This window comes from Megascapheus bottae, chromosome 7, assembly GCF_031878675.1.
Source record: "Megascapheus bottae isolate mThoBot1 chromosome 7, mThoBot2.hap1, whole genome shotgun sequence".
NCBI lineage: Eukaryota > Metazoa > Chordata > Mammalia > Rodentia > Geomyidae > Megascapheus > Megascapheus bottae.
In genome coordinates this window covers 21,582,312-21,601,037 of record NC_143515.1, presented here as the reverse complement: position 1 = coordinate 21,601,037, position 18,726 = coordinate 21,582,312, and the positions used below count along the sequence as shown (strand labels likewise).

The following is an 18,726-nucleotide window of genomic DNA, read 5'->3' as shown; positions in this document are numbered from 1 at the left end:
AAGGCTAGAGCTCTACCACTTGAGCCTCAGCACCACTTCCGGCTTTTTTCTATATGTGGTACCAAGCAATCGAACCCGGGTCTTCATGCATGCTAGGCAAGCACTTTAACCACTAGGCCAAACTCCTGGCCTGATGATTTGGGATTTTGAGATGACATTAGATGCAATAACTTTATTTATCAAAAAAAGTAACTTACTTGGATTAGCTAGCATCTTTCTACTTTCCAAATGAGCCCTGTATAATGCTTTAACAGACTCCTTCCACGTTATGATCCGTGTGCTCTATTAAATTAGAAGAGATATTGCCATGTATGTTTTGCTGCAGGCAGAGAGCTGGAGTAAAGAGATTTCTACCCATCTGCTTCTTCCAAAATCTTCAAGAGATCTTCCAAGATGAATCTGAGAAGCTGTGTCAGCAGATGGAGGCAGCAGGAGGAGCAGCTGGGGCAGCCCAGACTCTCAGTTCTGCTTCCCTGGGAGGTTTTTGTGATGACTTGTATCACTGTGGGTGCTAAGTTGCTATACTGCTGGCAATAGTAAGTGGCCCCATCTTTAGGCTGCAGGCTGCTGATGGTGAGTGTGAACTCTGTCCCAGATCCACTGCCACTGAACCTGGACGGGACCCACGAGTCCAAGTGGAAGCACCATATATCAGGCACTTAGGAGCTTTCCCTGGTGTCTGCTGATACCAGTTTAAGTTATTGCTAATGTCCTGACTGGCCTTGCAATTGATGGTGACTCTGTCTCCTGGAAATACAGACAGGGAGGATGGAGACTGAGTCATCTGGATGTCACATCTGGAACCGAGCATTGAAAGCATAAAGAAACAATTATCCTCCTTGCTAACCATGTTACAAGAGGTCTTCCTGAAGTTCCAGACAGCCCTGGATGTCCTAGGTCAAGTTAATGCCCAGCAATGACCTTCCTTACCTGGGAGGCAGAGCAGCAGGAGCCCCAGGAGCTGAGCAGGGGTCCTCATGTCCATGCTGTGTGCTGACTGGACTGACTGCTGCCCAGGGTGTGGGCAGACTCTGAAGAAGTGTTCAGGGCAGTAGGCTGAGCTCTGGGCACATGCAAATGAGTAGGGGCTTGGCAGGGCTGGGCACAGCTGCAGGCTTGGCTGTGCTCAGTGAGTCATCACAGGCCTTGTGTCCACAGGTGTCCACACCAGAGGAGAGACACATACATTGGCCTGAAGAAAATGGAGACCATTGGATAGGAGAAGAAATGCTTTAAGACTGCTTCACAAATGTCTGGTGTACAGAATCAACTCATGTAATGGGTATTTCATAAATATATTGAAACACATTCTTGTTCCTTCTTAGATCTTCTATTCACTCATAAATTCTTACTGGAAGAAAACTTTACCTTCTGCTCTTCTAATCAAGTGCTTTCAAATTGAAAACTGTTATCTTTCTTCCTTTCTTTTTTCTTTCTCACTCTTTCTTTCCTTTTCTCTCTATCACGTAACCTCGTCCACTCTTTCATTCTTTCTTTCTACTTCCTTCCTTCTTTATTTCTTTCTTTCATTTTAGTTTGGATTTGTTCTTGGTTTTGAACTGAGGTCTGGTTGCTATTGGCGTTTTCACTCAAGATGAATGCCCTGTCAAATGAGCCACTCTTTTATTTCTGGCTTTTTGGTGGTTAAATATAAGAGTCTCATGCTGTGTCTTGTACAGGCTGTCTTTGAACACCTATTCTCATGCCTCACACTCCTGAGTAGGTAGGTTCACAGGTACTAGCCATCAGCATATCACTAAAATTTAAATCTGTCATTTCTCTGTGGTGCGTGTGTGTGTGTGTGTGTGTGTGTGTGTGTGTGTGTGTGTGTGTATGTGTGTGTGTTTCAATAGCACAGAAGACAGAAGTAGTGGACCTTCTGATTGAATTACCCCAGTGAATGACACCATCTCCTTGGTGATATCATAGGCCACCATTCTAGAATTTGAGTTTCTGTTCCACAGTGATTAGGGAATCATATTCATTGTCCTGGTGTACATAGAATCCAGGCTACATTTTCCTATTTCTTCAAACTGTGCTTATTGGGTAGTTGTGCTTGGTTTCCGGACATCTTCCTGTGCAGTGAGAGCAGCACTTTGCCTCTTGTCTATGCCTCTGGACCTCATGTCTCTAAATCATACTCTTTCCATATGGCAAACTCTTTGTACTTCTGTTTTATTTACCTCCATAATGGCATATTTGCCCCATTTCAATTTTCCAGAAATATCTCAGCACACTCTGGATAAAGGACTTCATCAGTAGTCACAGTCCAACTATTCTCATGCAGGGCTTCAGGTGAAGCTAGCTGGGTTAGGGATAGGACTGCACAAGCTTAGGGATTGTGTGCACCAGTCCACTCCCTTAGCCTCTCTTTGCCTCAGTGTCCTCATCTGTGTAAGTGTTAGAATGATTTTACTAGGCTGAGAGTGCAGCTCAAGTGGTAGAATGGCAGTCTAGGAGTTTAAGGTCCTGAGTTCCAACCCTAGTACCACCATATTGATCTGGCTCATAGTATTTAAAAAGTTTGTTTTGCCAGTCTTGGGGCTTGAACTCAGGGCCTGAGCACTGTCCTTGGGCTTTCTCAAGGCCAGTGCATTACCACTTGAACTAGAACACCACTTCCAGCTTTTTGTATGGATATGGCACCAAAGAATTGAACCTGGGTCTTCATGTATTCTAGGCAAGCATTCTACATCTAGGCCAAATTCTGGTCCCACTCAGTTTTTTTTTTTTTTAAATTTTGAGTATCATCTTCTGTGGCCATGGTAGATTGTGTGTTTTCACTGTCTCATGTGTCTTGGTTGTTATTTGAGATTACTTGACAACATCCTCTGAACAACCAGTTTCCTCTGTCATATTGTCATAATTTGTCTTAAGAAAGGGAATTTTCATCTTGTTTTTCTTTTTCTCTTTTCTCCTACTTCCTTCTCTCAAGCACTGCATTTTTGCAGTTGAATATATTGCACCTATGGAAAGCCATTTTAAAATTAGATGATTTTAAAATAATCTATGTCGTATCTAATATATGTATGTTCAGTATTTTAAAAAGTATTAAACAGAGATTTGTAATAGAGAAAAACCTAGATACATAAGGCCCTATAGTATGATGCTAAATGAAAGGACCTCTAGGATATAGAAACAAAAGCCATATAATGAGTGATTATTGTCCTTAATGTACTATGTTATCTCTCATCTCTTTTGCTGTCCCTTGGTTATCTCATATTCTTACACTATCTCACTTTGTTAACTGATATATTGGATATATTTGTATTAGGTTATTTGAAATTGGATAGGGAAGGGGGGAAAACAAGATGAGGGGAGGGGATGGAGGATAGGGAAATGGGGAACAAGACATGAGAAAGGGTATGAATGTATGTGAATTAATGCACCTTGCACCTTCCATCTGGCGAATGTAATGTAACCTTTATATTAATTATAATAAAAATATGTGAAAAATAATTAAACAAGAAAAAAAGATAATCTATGTCGATCCATTTTTAATTCACGATTCTAACATGATATTTTGAGTAAGGTTCTTGAAAATATTTCTTAAAGTCAGAATCTATTCATGATCATTTAAAAGCTACTCATGTCTAAGGAAGACAGAAATAATGGAAAATATTAAAATCTAGGGCAAGTGTCATACTCAGTGATGATACCATTTTTTCTCATCAGCTTACATCGAATACTGACACGTTTACTATCAATTCCTTGCAAACTTATTCAGAATGCCAGCTTCAAATTGCATGAAGCAAGAAATAAATGCAGACAGTAAGCTAAGAAATAAAGAAGCAAATTATTATTTGCCGATGGATCTTGTAGCAACATATAGAGGAGTATAAAATAAAATAGTGGAAATAATCACTTTGTAAAGTCTGTGAGAACACAGTGAATAGAGAGATATCCACCTAAGATTAAAGGAGACATAGCTATTTAGAAATACTTCTGTGCTCCACATAAAAGCATAGCTACTACAGTAGAAAGACATCCAAGCAACTGGGAAAAGATATTTACCAATAATTCATCAGACAATTGCTTAATATCCAGCATCTACAGGGAACTTAAGAGACTAATACCCCCCAAACCCAACAAACCAATCACTAAATGGGCAAGGGAACTAAAGACAGACTTGTCAAAGGAAGAGATTAAAACGGCAGAAAAGAATATGAGAAAATGCTCATGATTTATGGTCATAAAGGAAATGCAAATGAAACAACCCTAAGATACCACCTTACCCCAATTAGAATGGCCAAGATTCTGAACTCAGACAATGACAGATGCCAGTGGGGTTGTGGAGAAAAAGAAACCCTACTACACTGCTGGTGGAAATGTAAACAAGTTCAGCTACTCTGGAAAATGTTGTGGAGGTTCCTTAAGGAAATGAAAATAGACTTCCCAATGATCCCACCATACCACTTCTGGGCATCTAAGCTGAACATTTTAACCCAGGATATGATAAGGACACCTGCTCAGCTATGTTCATCTCTGCACTATTCACAATAGCCAGGAGATGGAAACAACCCAGTTGCCCTACTGCAGATGAATGGGTACAGAAAATGTGGTATACAATGTAATTCTACATAGCTAACAGACAAGATAAAATTCTGGCATTTGCAGGGAAGTGGATGAATCGAGAGCAAATCATGTTGAGTGAGACAAGTCAAGACCAAAGGAACAAATGGCACATAATATCCTAAATATGAAGCTATTAGATCCAAATAGTACAAGAGCCAGGACTCAGTGTTTGCATACCCACTGCTATGGGCATGTATTAGAAATATAAACACAACTACATAGACATGAAAACTTACAAGTCTTGAAATCCTGATTTCTACCTGCCTTCCAAATTTGCTTCCTGTTGGTCTGCCCATTCTAAATTCTATTTTCCCGGTTGAAACACGTACAGAGGTCATGTTTGTTTTTCTGTTCTCTGGCACCTTACCTCTAATATGCTGGCAAATAAATGTATTTGTTCTACATTTAAAGCATGATGAGCTATGGCCATCTTTCAGCATAGTCATGCAGGGGTTAAAAGCCCTGAGCATGCAGTCTGTATTTTAATGTGGATAAAGAAGTTAAAATGGAACTTTTGGATAATATATTTATTTTGTAATCTTTTTCAAGCTCACCAAATTATTCAATAAGTATATTGTATCTCTGTGATGAATCTCTTTACTCTTTCTTCTGTATTTTCATAGCAGAAGTAATCCTGGAGAATTTCCAGAATCAAGGAACAGGTTTCTCTATTGAAGTTTCCAGATGTCATGAGGGTGGTGTTGAATGGAAGTCTATGCTGTTTCTAAACCATGAGCTGTTAGAATATCTTTTGAATTCAAAAGGCAAAGGCCAAGAGGAACAAAAACCTAATAGATAATGAGGAGTCATTATAAAGAATAATCCATACATTTTTGGGTGGATTACTATTAGTTGCTGTCAGACAAATTTCTGAGAAGCCCCCTGGCCTCTTTCTGTGGTAGTTATATTAGTAGATTCTGGAGTATTATGGTTACTAAATTGAATTGCCTTGATTATAGGAGTATGAGTCAGAAAGGTGTCACAAGTCACAGAAACCAGACCTAACATATAAGTATAAAAAATGTGAGAAATATATTGCAAAATAAGAATTGAAATGCAATTAGGTAAATGGAGGGGATGAGTAGAGAGCAACGGGGAAGAATTATGAAATGGGTGACACTGAGCAAGACGCATTGTTAAATTGACAGGTTAAATCGAAACTCTCTTACAAAATTAATTAAAGATTAAAAAAAGAGAAATGAGGATATAGTTATACTGCTTACTTTACCATACCTGTTAGTTTTCTGTTAAGGTGACTAAACCCGATGTTTGAAGAGAAAAGGTCTATTTTGGCTATGGTTCTGGAGGTTCAACCCTTTGTGGCTTTACAAGGTTCAACCCCTTTGTAAGAGGGGAGTGGGAGAAATAAATAAAGAAATAAACAGAAATAAATGGGGAAACAATGTTCATCCCTGAAAATACTTTGTTTTTCAAGTATAATAAATGTATACTTCCATTAGCCGATAGAAAATTAAATATTTTCCGTTATATATGACAAGATGGATATTATATGAAATGGGGGGAACCAGACACGTTTCACCCCTCTCACTCAAGTTTTGTCTTGTGCATTCATGTTTGAGGCTAGGATAAATTATATTATTTCCTCACGGCCCTGTACCAACTCCTCTGCTCTTGCAACATTCTGAAACACAAATGGCTTCAGTGTGTTCTGCTCCACATTCTCTTCAGGATCCAGTCAGACAGATCCTGGAGTTTGTGACATCAGCCATGCAAGAGCCACTCACTTCCTGCTAGAAACTTTCTTTTTTCCTTTTCTTTCTTTCTTTCTTTTTTTCTTTCTTTCTTTCTTTCTTTCTTTCTTTCTTTCTTTCTTTCTTTCTTTCTCTCCTTCCCTTCCTTCCTTCCTTCCTTCCTTTCTTTCTTTCTCTCTCTTTCCCTCCCTCCCTCCTTTTTTCCTTCCTTTTTCTCTTTTGCTTTCTCTCTCTTTACTTGACTTGTTTATTTCTTCCTTGATCCCTTCCTGTATATTTAACAGAATGAGAAAAAGGCATTACTCTATTGGCCAAAACAGTGTGTGTGTGTGTGTGGTGGGGGCAACTGAATAATACAGAAGAAGTGGGCCTTTTCTTACCTCACAGAGAGTGACATCATCTACCTCGAGGTAGCACTGTCCACCACTCTAGATTCAGGTTTTTAGTTCCACAGAGATTAAGACACCCATCTGTGTTCATTATCTTGGTCAAGATGGAAGACCATGGATGTATTTTCCTGCTTCTCCAAACTGTGAGTGTTGGGGTATTTCCTTGTGGAGGTCACGTAGCACTCTGCCACTTGTTTGTGGCTTAGGTCATCATTCCTCTAAATCACATATTTCCCTATGACGGGAACTCCTCTGCCTTTCCATCTGGTTTATGCAGAGTTTTGTTTTCTGTACTATTTCAATTGCAGAATTATCCTTGCACACTCAAAGGACTTCATCAGTAGTCACAGAAGAACTATTCTCATGCAGGGCCTCAGGTGAAACTAGCTGGGTTAGCAACAGGACTCCACATGCTTAGGGATCTTGTGCAATGTCCCCTCCCTTAGCCTCTCTTTGCCTCAGTGTCCTCATCTGTGTAAGTGTTAGGGCTGAGAGTGGACCTCAAGTGGTAGAATGGCAGCCTAGAGAGCTCAAGGCCCTGAATTCCAGCCCCAGTACCACCACACTGAGCAGCCTCACAGGCAATTTGTGTCAGTGTCAGGCCTATTTCATCTCTGGCCAGGATTGATTACAGCCTTTGTTTTCACGGTCTCACTTGTCTTCCAAGCTTACTTGACAACAACTTCCTCTGGCCTTTGATCACACATACCTACCTTTTTCTTCTCTTCATGCTGTCATTTGTCTAGTGAAGGGGAGAATTTAATCTTGTTCTCCTTGCCTTCTACTGCCTTCTCCTCTATTGCCTCCTCCTTCTCTCAAAGACTCCATTTTGAGTAAGTTAAATTTATTGCACCATTTTAAAAACCATTTTAAAACTATGAGATATAAAAAATAATCTATATTGAGCCATATGATTCACTGTTCTAACAAGATTAGGAACAAGATCATGTGAGTAAAGAAGTTAAAAATATTCCTAAAAATTAACGTTTATTTCATGATCATTCAAAAGCTATTCATGTTTAAGGAAGACAGAAATAATGGGAAATACCTTAGTGATTTAAGGCATATGTAAAAATCTATGAGAAATATCATACACAGGGGTGAAATATGTCACATTTTGTCTAACAGGTTGTATTAAATGCTGAAAGGTTACTTCCCCACATACAAAATTATACAGGATGTCCTCCTCCAAATTCTCTTTTCATTTATTTATTTACTTATTTTTATTTTGTCCATTTTATTAGATTATATTGTACAAAACAATGTGTTTCAGTATATACATGTAAATAATATACTTTGATCACATCCCTCCTCTCTTCAATACCTTATCTTATCCTCCCTCTAGGAATATCTTCCCTTGGGTTCTCTTCTCTTTTTCATATATTTTATTGTAATTAATAGAAGGATTACATTATGTTCACCACATAGAAGGTACATTAGTTCACACACCTTGATACCCTTTCTCATATTTTGGTCCACATTTCCCTCCTCCACCCCCACCCTTCATTTTGTTTTTCCCCCTTCTCTATCCCATTTCAAATAATCAAATAAGCATATATATAGATATATACATATATACATATATATCTGATAACAAGGTAAAATACTGTCACAATATGAGATAACCAAGGGATAGCAAAGAGATGAGAGCTAACATAGTACAGTAAGGACAACAATCACTCATTATATGGCTTTTGTTTCTATATCCTGGAGGTTCTTTTAGTATCATACTATATGGCTTTATGTATATAGGTTTTGCTTGTTGTAAATCTCTGCTAGGGGAGCCCAATATTCCTACTGATTATGACAAATGAGGGAAACCATTGAGCCTATGTTCCTTTGAGTCTGGCTTACTTCACTTAATATGATTTTTCCTAAGTCTTTCCATTTCCTTACAAATGTGGCAATGTCATTCTTTCTGACAGCAGCATAGAATTCCACTGTGTATTTTGGTTCTCTTCTTTTTCCCACATATTGTCTCTTCTGTTTTCATGTATTTAAAATATGTATAGATTCTGTATATGAGAGAAAATATTTCTCTGGGTTAATTCACTTAACCATGTTTATCTTTGTTTCTACGTGTTTTCCTGCAAATGACAAAATATCTTATTTATACCCAAATAAATCTCCATTATATATCACACCTTCTTTATCCATCATTCATTTTTTACTAGACAATTTACTCATCTGAGGTTTAATTTTTGAGTTATTTATATATTTTGGATATAAATCTGTCAGATGAATAGCTGGCAATGATTTTATCCAAGTATATAGATGGCCTCTTTGCTCTGGAATTGTTTCCTTTCCTGCAGTTATAGTTTCAGTTTTTTGAGGAGTCTCTATACAGCCTTCTGCAGTGGTTGCACAGAGTTGCATTATCTCCAGTGGTGTAGAAGGGCTTCCCACTCGTGCAATAAATGTCTACGATGGGATATATACTCTACAGATATATTATAGATTGATATGTATGTATGACATACAAACCCTCAGCTTCATTTTAATTATGTTCTGAAATCTGTGTGCCCGTGGTTGCATATAGAGATTCCCCTCTTAAATACTTGTTTGTTAAACATGACATTTGAAATATGATGTAAAAATCAGTGTTAATAAAATCTTTCAAAAAACCCATTGAGATGTCATCTCATTTTAATCAGTATGGTCATCATCAGGAATATGAATATTGCAAATGGTGGCAAGAATGCATGAGTGGGAAACCCTTTTTTATTTTATTTTTTCCTTCCAATTTCTATAAAGCAAGAAAACAAATGTCATAAAATTGAGAAATGAAGTGGCAAATTATCTTTATTTGTTGATGAAATTTGTGCAAATACATTGAGGACGATAAAAATTAATTCATTTCTTACATTAAAAAATCCTGTTTGGATCTGGGAGCTTGGCCTAGTGGTAGAAGGCTTGCCTTGCATGCACGAAGACCCAGGTCTGATTCCTCAGTACTACATGCAGAGAAAAAGCTGGAAGTGGTGCTGTGGCTCAAGTGGTAGAGTTCTTGCCTTCAGAAAGCCCAAGGAAGTTGCTCAGGCCCTGAGCTCAAAGCCCAGGAACGGAAAAAAAAAAAACCTGCTTGGATTACTAACATGTCTCTACTATCCAAACGAATCCCAATTAATGCTCTAACAGACTCCATGTTAGGATCTGCGTGCTCTATTGAATCAGCAGAGGCACTGCCATGTTTGTACTGCTGCAGACAGAGAGCTGCTTCTACCAGAAACTTCAAAAGACCTTCAGAGGATGGCTGCTTCTGAGAAGCTGTGCCAGCCCTTGGAGGCAGCAGGAGGAGCAGCTGGGGAAGCCCAGCCTCTCACTTCTGCTTCCCTGGGAGGTTTTTGTTATGACTCCTATCACTGTGGGAGGATAACTGTAACTTTGTAGACAGAAATAAGTGGCAGTATCTTCAGGCTGCAGGCTGCTGATGGTGAGAGAGTAATCTGACCCAGATCCACTGCCACTGAACCTGGATGGGACCCCAGTGTCCAAATTAGATGTGTAATAGATCAGGCGCCTAGGAGCTTTCCCTGGTGTCTGCTGATACCAGTTTAAGTAATTGCTAATGCCCTGACTGGCCTCGCAAGTGATCTTGACTCTGTCTCCTAGAGATGCAGACAGGGAGGATGGAGACTGGGTCATCTGGATGGCACATCTAGCACCTGGCAATGGAAGCACAGAAAAACAATTATCCTCCTTGCTAACCATGTTACAAAAAGTCTTCCGTGAAGTTCCAGACAGCCCTGGATGTCCTAGGCTGAGTCAATGCCCAGCACTGTCCTTCCTTACCTGGCAGGCAGAGCAGCAGGAGCCCCAGGAGCTGAGCAGGGGTCCTCATGTCCATGCTGTGTGCTGACTGGACTGACTGCTGCCCAGGGTGTGGGCAGACTCTGAAGAAGTGCTCAGGGCAGTGGGCTGAGCTCTGGGCACATGCAAATGAGCAGAGGACGGGTAGTGCTGGGCACAGCTGCAGGTTGGCTCTCCTCAGTGAGTCACCACAGGCCTTGTGTCCACAGGTGTCCACACCAGAGGAGAGAGACATACATTTCCCTGAAGAGAATTCCTCTCAGAATTCTCCTCAGGAGTATTTCGCTATAGACACACTTTAAGGATTATTTAAAATATATATATATATATATATATATATATATATATATATATATAACACTACGTGGAAGCAACTGATGGAACAGTGTAGTTCATAAAAATATGAAATATATAATTATTTCTTCTTAGAGCTTTTATTCACTCTCAAAAATTCTTTCTGTGTTTCTTCTGTTTTTATCTGGAGGAAAAGGGGCAAGACTGAGAGTCAGTTTTGAGATTTTCGTAAGCCAGTAAAATGTGTCTGAAAAATATCCTATGTGAAAAATGGATTGAAATTGGATCAATCAGATATCCTGTCATGCCTTTCCTTGAACACCCAGCTCAGTTTCTCAATGAGAGAAACCACCTCCTCCCTCATCATGCACACCCGGAGTGGAGGAATTCTGAGATTCTTAATGATTCACCACAAGGCACCTAAGTAGGAAAAAGAAGGCAGACACCGCGTGCATCTTCCTGTGGTGAGGTTGAACAAATAGGGGACATAGGTGTCCAGTCTATTTTTCTAAGTATTCATGGGGTGTCAGCCTGTGTGGAGATGGGAAGGCTGACCTCGAGTTTCAGGCACTGGAATGACCCGGAGACCTTTGGGTCAAGGTGCTCTGTCCAGGGCTGACATTCTTGCTCTGGGCTTTAAATGAAGCCGTCACCACCCAGAGTGATGGAGCTGCGAACCTGGGGGTGACAAAGGCCCTGCCCTGTGGTGGCCCTGTCTGCAGTGGAGGAAAATGCTCCCCACTCCCTGGGGTTGAGCCCAGCCCGAAGACCATGAGCAGGTGGGGAGACTGAGTCATCAGGAGCTCAGAGTTTGCCTGCTCTGTGTGGCTGGCTGACTTCCCTGCCGTTCTCACCAACCATGAGGAAAGTCAGCAAATGTCCCTCATCCACAGTCTCCTGTCAGCCAGCATGTCTTCTCCTCACACACACGAGGAGGAAAAGTGCATTAAGTGTGTAAAGTTTAAATGTATTGTGTGTATCACTCATCGCTGAGGATTCTGAAAACAGGATGTGTGAGAGCACTGCAATTCTCCAAGTCTTTCCATCTCCAATTGCTCCCTCATACTCTCAGTTATCCCTCACCTGAACCTCTGAGAAGATGGGGCCTTCCGGGTGTCCTTTCCTCCTGAGAATTCACAGGGTAAGTCATGCTGGCTGTCACAATGGCTAGTCACCCCTCAGACGCAGCGCTGGTGCTCACACATCTAGGTCCACCATTGATCTGGAGTGGTCACTCCATCCTGGAAGCTGCTGAAAAGGAGCATCATTGTCAGACTCCTTAGTACAGATCAAATGAAGTTATCATTATTCAGACACACAGACCCATGTTAGTGGGAGCAGAGCCTCAGGCACAGGCCTATGGTGATAGCTGTGCAGCCAGCTTGCCAGCCTCAGGTTCCTGTGGACCAGAAGGAAGTAGCAGCCCTCCTGCTCCCCAGGTCTTTCTAGAACTGCACTCTGGGGCTTTGCAGATTGTGATGTTGGCTGGCCATCTAGTGGTCCACTTGTGACATCACAATCTTTTAGGATTTTCAGATTGGAGTCTCAGTGTCTAGACTTACTCTTTCCTCCAATATTCACAAAACTGGGCCAGATTCAGGAAAGGAATCCTCTCCTCAGACATATTATGGAGGTCAAAAATCTGTAGGTTTGGGGATTTTACTAAAGATTCCTTTAGGAAGAGCAAAGGCTTAGCTTCTGATTTTTATGGTCAAACTGAAGTTGGAAATCCTTTTCTGGAAAACTTTTAGACACAGACCATTAAAGGTCTATGCTAAGGGGAAAACGGAAAGAATAGAAATCAAACACAATGGTTGATGCTATCGAGAATTGTGCCTTATATTGGGGGATTTTCATAATCTGGTTCTAAGTCGGGTGTAGTGGCTCCCAACTGCAAGCCCAATGACTTTAATTCATACACATAGAAGTGTGACAAGTAGATACTAATTGGAGAGACTAGCACCATTAGTGTGAGGTTTTGTCTCAGGACAATGGGAAAGATACACTGAGAACATCTCAGGATTTGGCTAAATTCCAGTGGAAAGGTTGCAAGATAGTGAGTGAATGAACTCATGTGGAAAACTTCCCTTGAGCAAAGATGTCCTCCAGGCAACAAGCTCATAGAGGGACACCTGCAAAATCACCTCACTGGGATCATTTCACCTCAATTTCATTTGCAGGCTAGCTTGGGCTCCCTGCAGACCAGTGGGACAGAAAAGACGCACATGGATGTATCAATGTTCAATCATACACTTGAGAAGAGTCTCATCCAATATTGTGATGGAAACACTGGATGTCTACAGATAGAAGACTGAATCTAATTCCCTAATCTCGCCAGTATAAAATCAATCCAAAATGCATCAACGATATTCATGTGACTGTGTATATAGCAACTACTATAGGAAAAATCCTTAAAGATAAGGACACAGGTTATTGTTTTAAAGAAGAATTCAGTTGCTCAGGAAACTGGGCAAGAAATGATCCATAGGACTGCATCAAATTGAAAGCTTTCTACACATCAATTGGTCAATGTGTGTGTGTGTGTGTGTGTGTGTGTGTGTGTGTGTGTGTACACATATTTGTGCTAGTACTAGGATGTGAACTGAGGACCTGGACCCTCTTTCTCTTGTTCATTTTTGCTCAATATGAGTACCCTATCATCTACATTTAACTTGTAGAAAATGAAAGTGGGGCTTGGCTAAAGGGTAGAGGGGTAGCCTTGAGCTGAAGAGCTCAGGGACAATGTCCAGGCTAAGGGGTAGGGTGGTAGCCTTAAGCTGAAGAACTCAGAGACAGCGACAAGGCAGAGTTTCAACCCATTGACCCACTGAAAATAAGTTCTTTCAGAAGTGGTGACATGGCTCAAGAGAAAAGAGTTCCTTGAGCAAAAGGAACTGCATGAAAGAGCTAAGGCAGAAAGTTGAAGCCTTGGGGCTGGCAAAAGTAAACTGTAATCCTAGCTACTCAGGAAGCTGAGATCTGAGGATCTCAGTTCAAAGGCAACTCAGGCACTAAAGTCTGTAAATCTCTTATCTTCAATTAACCATCAGAAAACCAGTAGTGGCACTGTGGGTCCAGGGGTAGGGCAGTAGCCTTGAGCTGAAGAGGTCAGGAACTATGCCCAGGCCCAGAGTTCAAGCCACATAATAATAAAATAAACAAACATACAAATAAGTAATCTTTCACTGAACACCAGTGTAATCGTGGCTACTCAGGAAGCTGAGATCTGAAGACCACATTTTAAAGCCAGCCTTAGCAAAAATTCTGTTAAGATTCATCTCCAATTAATCACAGAAAAGGCCAGAAGTGACTCTGTTTCTCAAGTAGTAGAGCACTAATCTCTACCAAAACGAGCTCAGGGACAGCAAGTCAGGCATAGGGTTTAAGCTCCATGACTGGAAAAAAATATAGGAATGAAAAGAAGTTCTTTCAGTTGTTTATTGCTCTGTAACATCATGAATACTATGTTGTTTCACAGAGTTTACAAATTTTTATATTTTTCTCCAAGGCATAATGAAGTCTTTTATCCTCACTATAATGCCACATGGAAAGACAAAATTGGAATCAAATTTAAGTGAATTCTAGTAGCATCAATTAGGTGGAATATTTCAAAGAGTTTGGGAAAAGTGATCACCCGAGGCTGACAGCTATCTCAATCTATCAGTGATTGCACGTGGAAGCCCATTTCTAATATCTGACATCCCTATCCCATCACTGCTTTCCTTCAAGGTGAATAGCATGAGTCCTTCTATGAGATGTGGAAAACAGGAGACTTGCGTATTTATTCACATAAGCATGCTGACACCTGACCAGTGGTGAGGCCTACAGAGTCACCAGAGAGGTTGTGAGTGCAGGTGACAGCATCAGGTGCCTCCCATGGGTTTTCTACATGGTGGAGAATCACGGGATTATGCAGACAAAGCCCTAGGCCAAACTCCTGGCCCCACACAGTTTTCTTAATTTAGAATCTTCTATCATCTGTAGATCTTTTGCTATTGTGATGATTCTAGTTATCATTATGAAAGTTTGACTAGTGATGCTATACCTGTTAACTTCAGCACACTTATCAGTACCCCCTGCAATCCTCTCCATTCATCATAAATGCTTTTAGTGTTTGTTATTGCTGTTATTATTTCTTTTCTTCTCTGGAGTAATAAGGAAGGACATCTACCTGATCCAGACACCTGCTTTGCTCTGGTCATCTTTAGGAGGGAGATGGGACCTCTTGTCAAGCCAGTGTAGGCAGAAAAAGATTGAGAAGGTCCTTAGATGTGGATAAAACTTGGACAGACATTTGGCCATCTGAAATGTCACTTCTATTCCTGGACTTGTTTTCCTGTCCTAGCTCATCACCATGGGGACAGCACTATCTGAGCTTTCAGTCTCCACTCCCTGGAGCCAAGACACTCTGAAGTTCTTACTTGGAAGTAGCCAAATTGTGACACAGATGTCCAAGTAAAATCCTCCTACTATGTTTCCAGAAGCCATTGCTTTGTCAGAACTGGCTATAAAGCATGCTGCCAGAATACAGTTCATACAAACATGCTCAGTTCTAACCTATTTTAGCTAAATTATCAGGCAATTGGAGTATCTTAGGTTTTGTTTCCAATGTGTTTGTGCTGACCTCTACTGGCCATCTTGTGTCTCACTGTCATCTTGAATCAAGTGTGAAGGCCTCTGCATATTACCAGAGAGAACACCAGAAAGGAGCACTCTCAGAATTTCCTCATTAAAAGGATAAATGCATATGAATCTGATCTGGTCATCTTTTATTTTTGTATGTCACAGGGCTTGTACTTGGCCAATGTGCTGTCCCTGAGCTCTTCAGCTCATGGCTTATACCCTAATCTTGAGCCAAGTCCCATTTTCCATTCTCTAGAGCTTATATGGAGATAAAAGTCTCAGGTCCTTTTATGCCTGGGGTGGCTTTGAACCTTGATCCTCTAGCTAGCACTCTGCTATACAACTTTAGCCAGAGCTCTGCTTGCAGGTTTTGGATGGTTAATTGAAAATAAGTGTCTTATGGACTGTCCTGTCTTGGCTGGCTTTAAATTGCAATCCTTGAGCTGCAGACTACTGAGTAGCTAAGTGTGAGACACAGAGGCTCAGCTGTATAATTTAACTAAGCACATAATATAAAAGCTTACTGAATGTATTGAAATCTATTTTGTGGTAATTTTAATCACAGCTATTACAATGTAAGTTGAAGTAACTCTTGCAAATGCATTTTTACTCTGATGTCTCCGTATGATTCACAAAATTGCTACTATTGAAATTTTAGGTGTTTTCTAATCCCAGTATCTACATAGACTCTATGATTTGTAATCTGAGACTTCTTATGTGTTATCGTCTTTGTGCCATTTGATTTAATTTCTCACAGTTAATCAGCATGAAGTGATAAGTGTTGATTCTGGATATACTTTTTTATAATTTTTTATTGTAATTAATAAAAGGGTTACATGATATTTGCCAGGTAGAAGATGCATTAATTCACATACATTGATAGCCTTTCACATGTCTTGGTACCCATCACCCTGGACATCCTTTTTTTTTCACAAAAATCACTGGTGCCAAACCATACATGCCCCTTTTTTTCCCTTGATACCAGTATTGCTGTTTACATCTCTTGGAGAGAGCTGGGGGGAGAGTGGAGGGGACAGGAGGGAGGTAGAAATGGAGGAATAGGTAGGGAAGGAGGGAGGGAGTGATGTGGGGGGAGAGAGTCTTGACTTGTTTTCAAGCCAGGAAAAATGTCCCTGAAGAAACATTTTGGATCTGGATTAAACCTAGATAGAAATTTATTAATCAGATGTCATATCATGCCTTTCCCTGAACACCCAGCCCAGTGTAACAACAAGAGGAACCATCTGTGTTTTCAGCATACACACCACAGTGTCTGCTAATTCTGAGAGTCTTAGGGACTCATCAAAATGCATATATGTAGGGTGAAAAAGCAGCCTCCAGGGACATATTACTGTGGTGAGGTTGGAACAAGTGAGGCCTCAAAGGGACTCTGCAGTCATTTTTTTAAGTATTCTTGTAGCTTCACCAGTGTGGAGATGTGCAGGCTGACCTCAACTTTCAGGCAATGGGATCACCAGGAGAGATTTGGGCCAGAATCTTGTGTCCAGGGCGACATTCTTTCTCTGGGCTAAAATGATGGAGCTGAGAACCTGGGCTGGGGGGGGGGAAGGCCCTGATCTGTGGTTGCCTTGTCTTCAGTGCAGGTAAATTCTCCCCACTCTCTGGGGTTGAGCCCAGACCAAAGGCCAGGAGCAGGTGGAGAGACTAAGTCATCAGGAGCTCAGAGTTTGCCTGCTCTGTGTGGCTGGCTGACTTCCCTGCCACTCTCACCAACCATGAGGAAAGTCAGCAAATGTCCCTCATCCACAGTCTCCTGTCAGCCAGCATATCTTCTCCTTACACACACAAGGGTCAGGTGTGTAAATTCTTATACACTTGACGAATGTTGATCAAGTGTGTGTAAAATTTACATCTATTGTGGGTTTGCTCATGGCTGAGGATTCTGAAAAACAGCATCTGTGATAGCACTAATATGTCTTTGAAGATCTGCACTCTTGGAAGTGGTGCTGTGGCTTGAGTGGTTGAGCACTAGTCTTGCATTGAAGTGGTTAGAGACAGAGTCCAGGCCCAGAGTTCATGCCCCAACACCATAAAACAAAGAGCTGCAGTCTGGGAATGTGCAGATTGGGAGGTTGGCTTGCCCTCTGGTGGCAGCCTTGTGACATCACAATTGTTAGGATTTTCAGTTTGGAGTCCCAGTGTCTACGTGGAATCTGTCCTGGAATATTCACAAAGCAGGTCCTAGTCCATCTCTTTTAAGGCCAGTTTCAAATGGAAAATCAATTGATTCCTCTTAGGAGACATTTCTTTTGGGCAGACCTGGAACTTACACTCAGGCCTTGGGTACAGTTCTGGGCTTTCTCAAGGCTAGCATTCTTTCTACCTCTTTTTTTTGCCAGTCCTGGGCTTGGGCTCAGGGCTTGTGCATGGTCCCTGGACTTTCTCAAGGGTAGCACTCTGCCACTTGAGCCTCAGCACCACTTCCGGCATTTTGCTATGTATGTGGGGTACTGATGAATCGAACCCGGGTCTTCGTGCTTGCTAGGCAAGCACTCTACCACTAGGCCAAACTCCCGGCCCATCTTTCTACCTCTTGAACCACAGTAACACTTCTGGCTTTTTCTGTGTATATGGTACCAAGGAATTGGACCCAGGGCTCTGTGCATGCTCGTCAAGCATTCTGACACTAGACAACACTCCCAGCTCTCATCAGACACTTTTTCTTTTTTAACAGTTTATCAGAGAATCTTGATTCCTCATGAATTCTGAGAATTGAATGGCACATGTATTTGGTGGCCTAGGAGGTGTGTTTCTTATGCCTAAGATGCCTAAGATGTGATTTTGGCAAGAGGAGGGGCCCTGAGTGACAAGTGAGGGTACAACAGGCTGAGGGCTCTGGCCCAGACCTTACATTCAGCCTCAGGCTCTGCGTGATGCAGTCCATTCTGCCACTCCACTCAGTGCCTTGCTCTGCTAACAAAGGTGATTAATCAGCTGGGAAGCTGACATATACCATTGTTTTCAACACTAACTCCTTCCCTTAAAGGCTGTCTGGATTATCTTATTCCTAAATGGAAGAATTGCACTGACTTGCATTTGATCTGGAATTTGTAACATTAGGGTCAGCACAGTGGGACTCCGTAAGCAAAGACTCGAGAAGACTTAGCTACAGCCAAATTTTGTCATTTTCTCATGGCTAGATCTTGTTTAGCTCACTCACATTAGCTTATTTGACTGATTTCCAGAAGGATGGAATGGCATGAGAACAGAAGGAGGTAGTAATAATATTTAGGAAATCATATGTAAAGAGCTCTTTGGGAAGCGCAAAGGCTTCCCTTGTGTGCTTGTGGTCACTCTGAAGA

The 18,726-nt window shown here is 41.2% G+C and overlaps 1 gene segment (V, D, J or C); it reads right to left on the bottom strand.

Moving 5' to 3' along the window:
- Positions 1–9,408: 9,408 nt before the first annotated feature.
- LOC150060403 (immunoglobulin kappa variable 1-6-like) lies at positions 9,409–10,721 on the bottom strand. The segment is given in 2 exon segments: positions 9,409–10,341; positions 10,469–10,721. Coding segments are annotated over 2 exon segments (687 nt in total).
- Between the last annotated feature and the right edge of the window lie 8,005 nt (positions 10,722–18,726).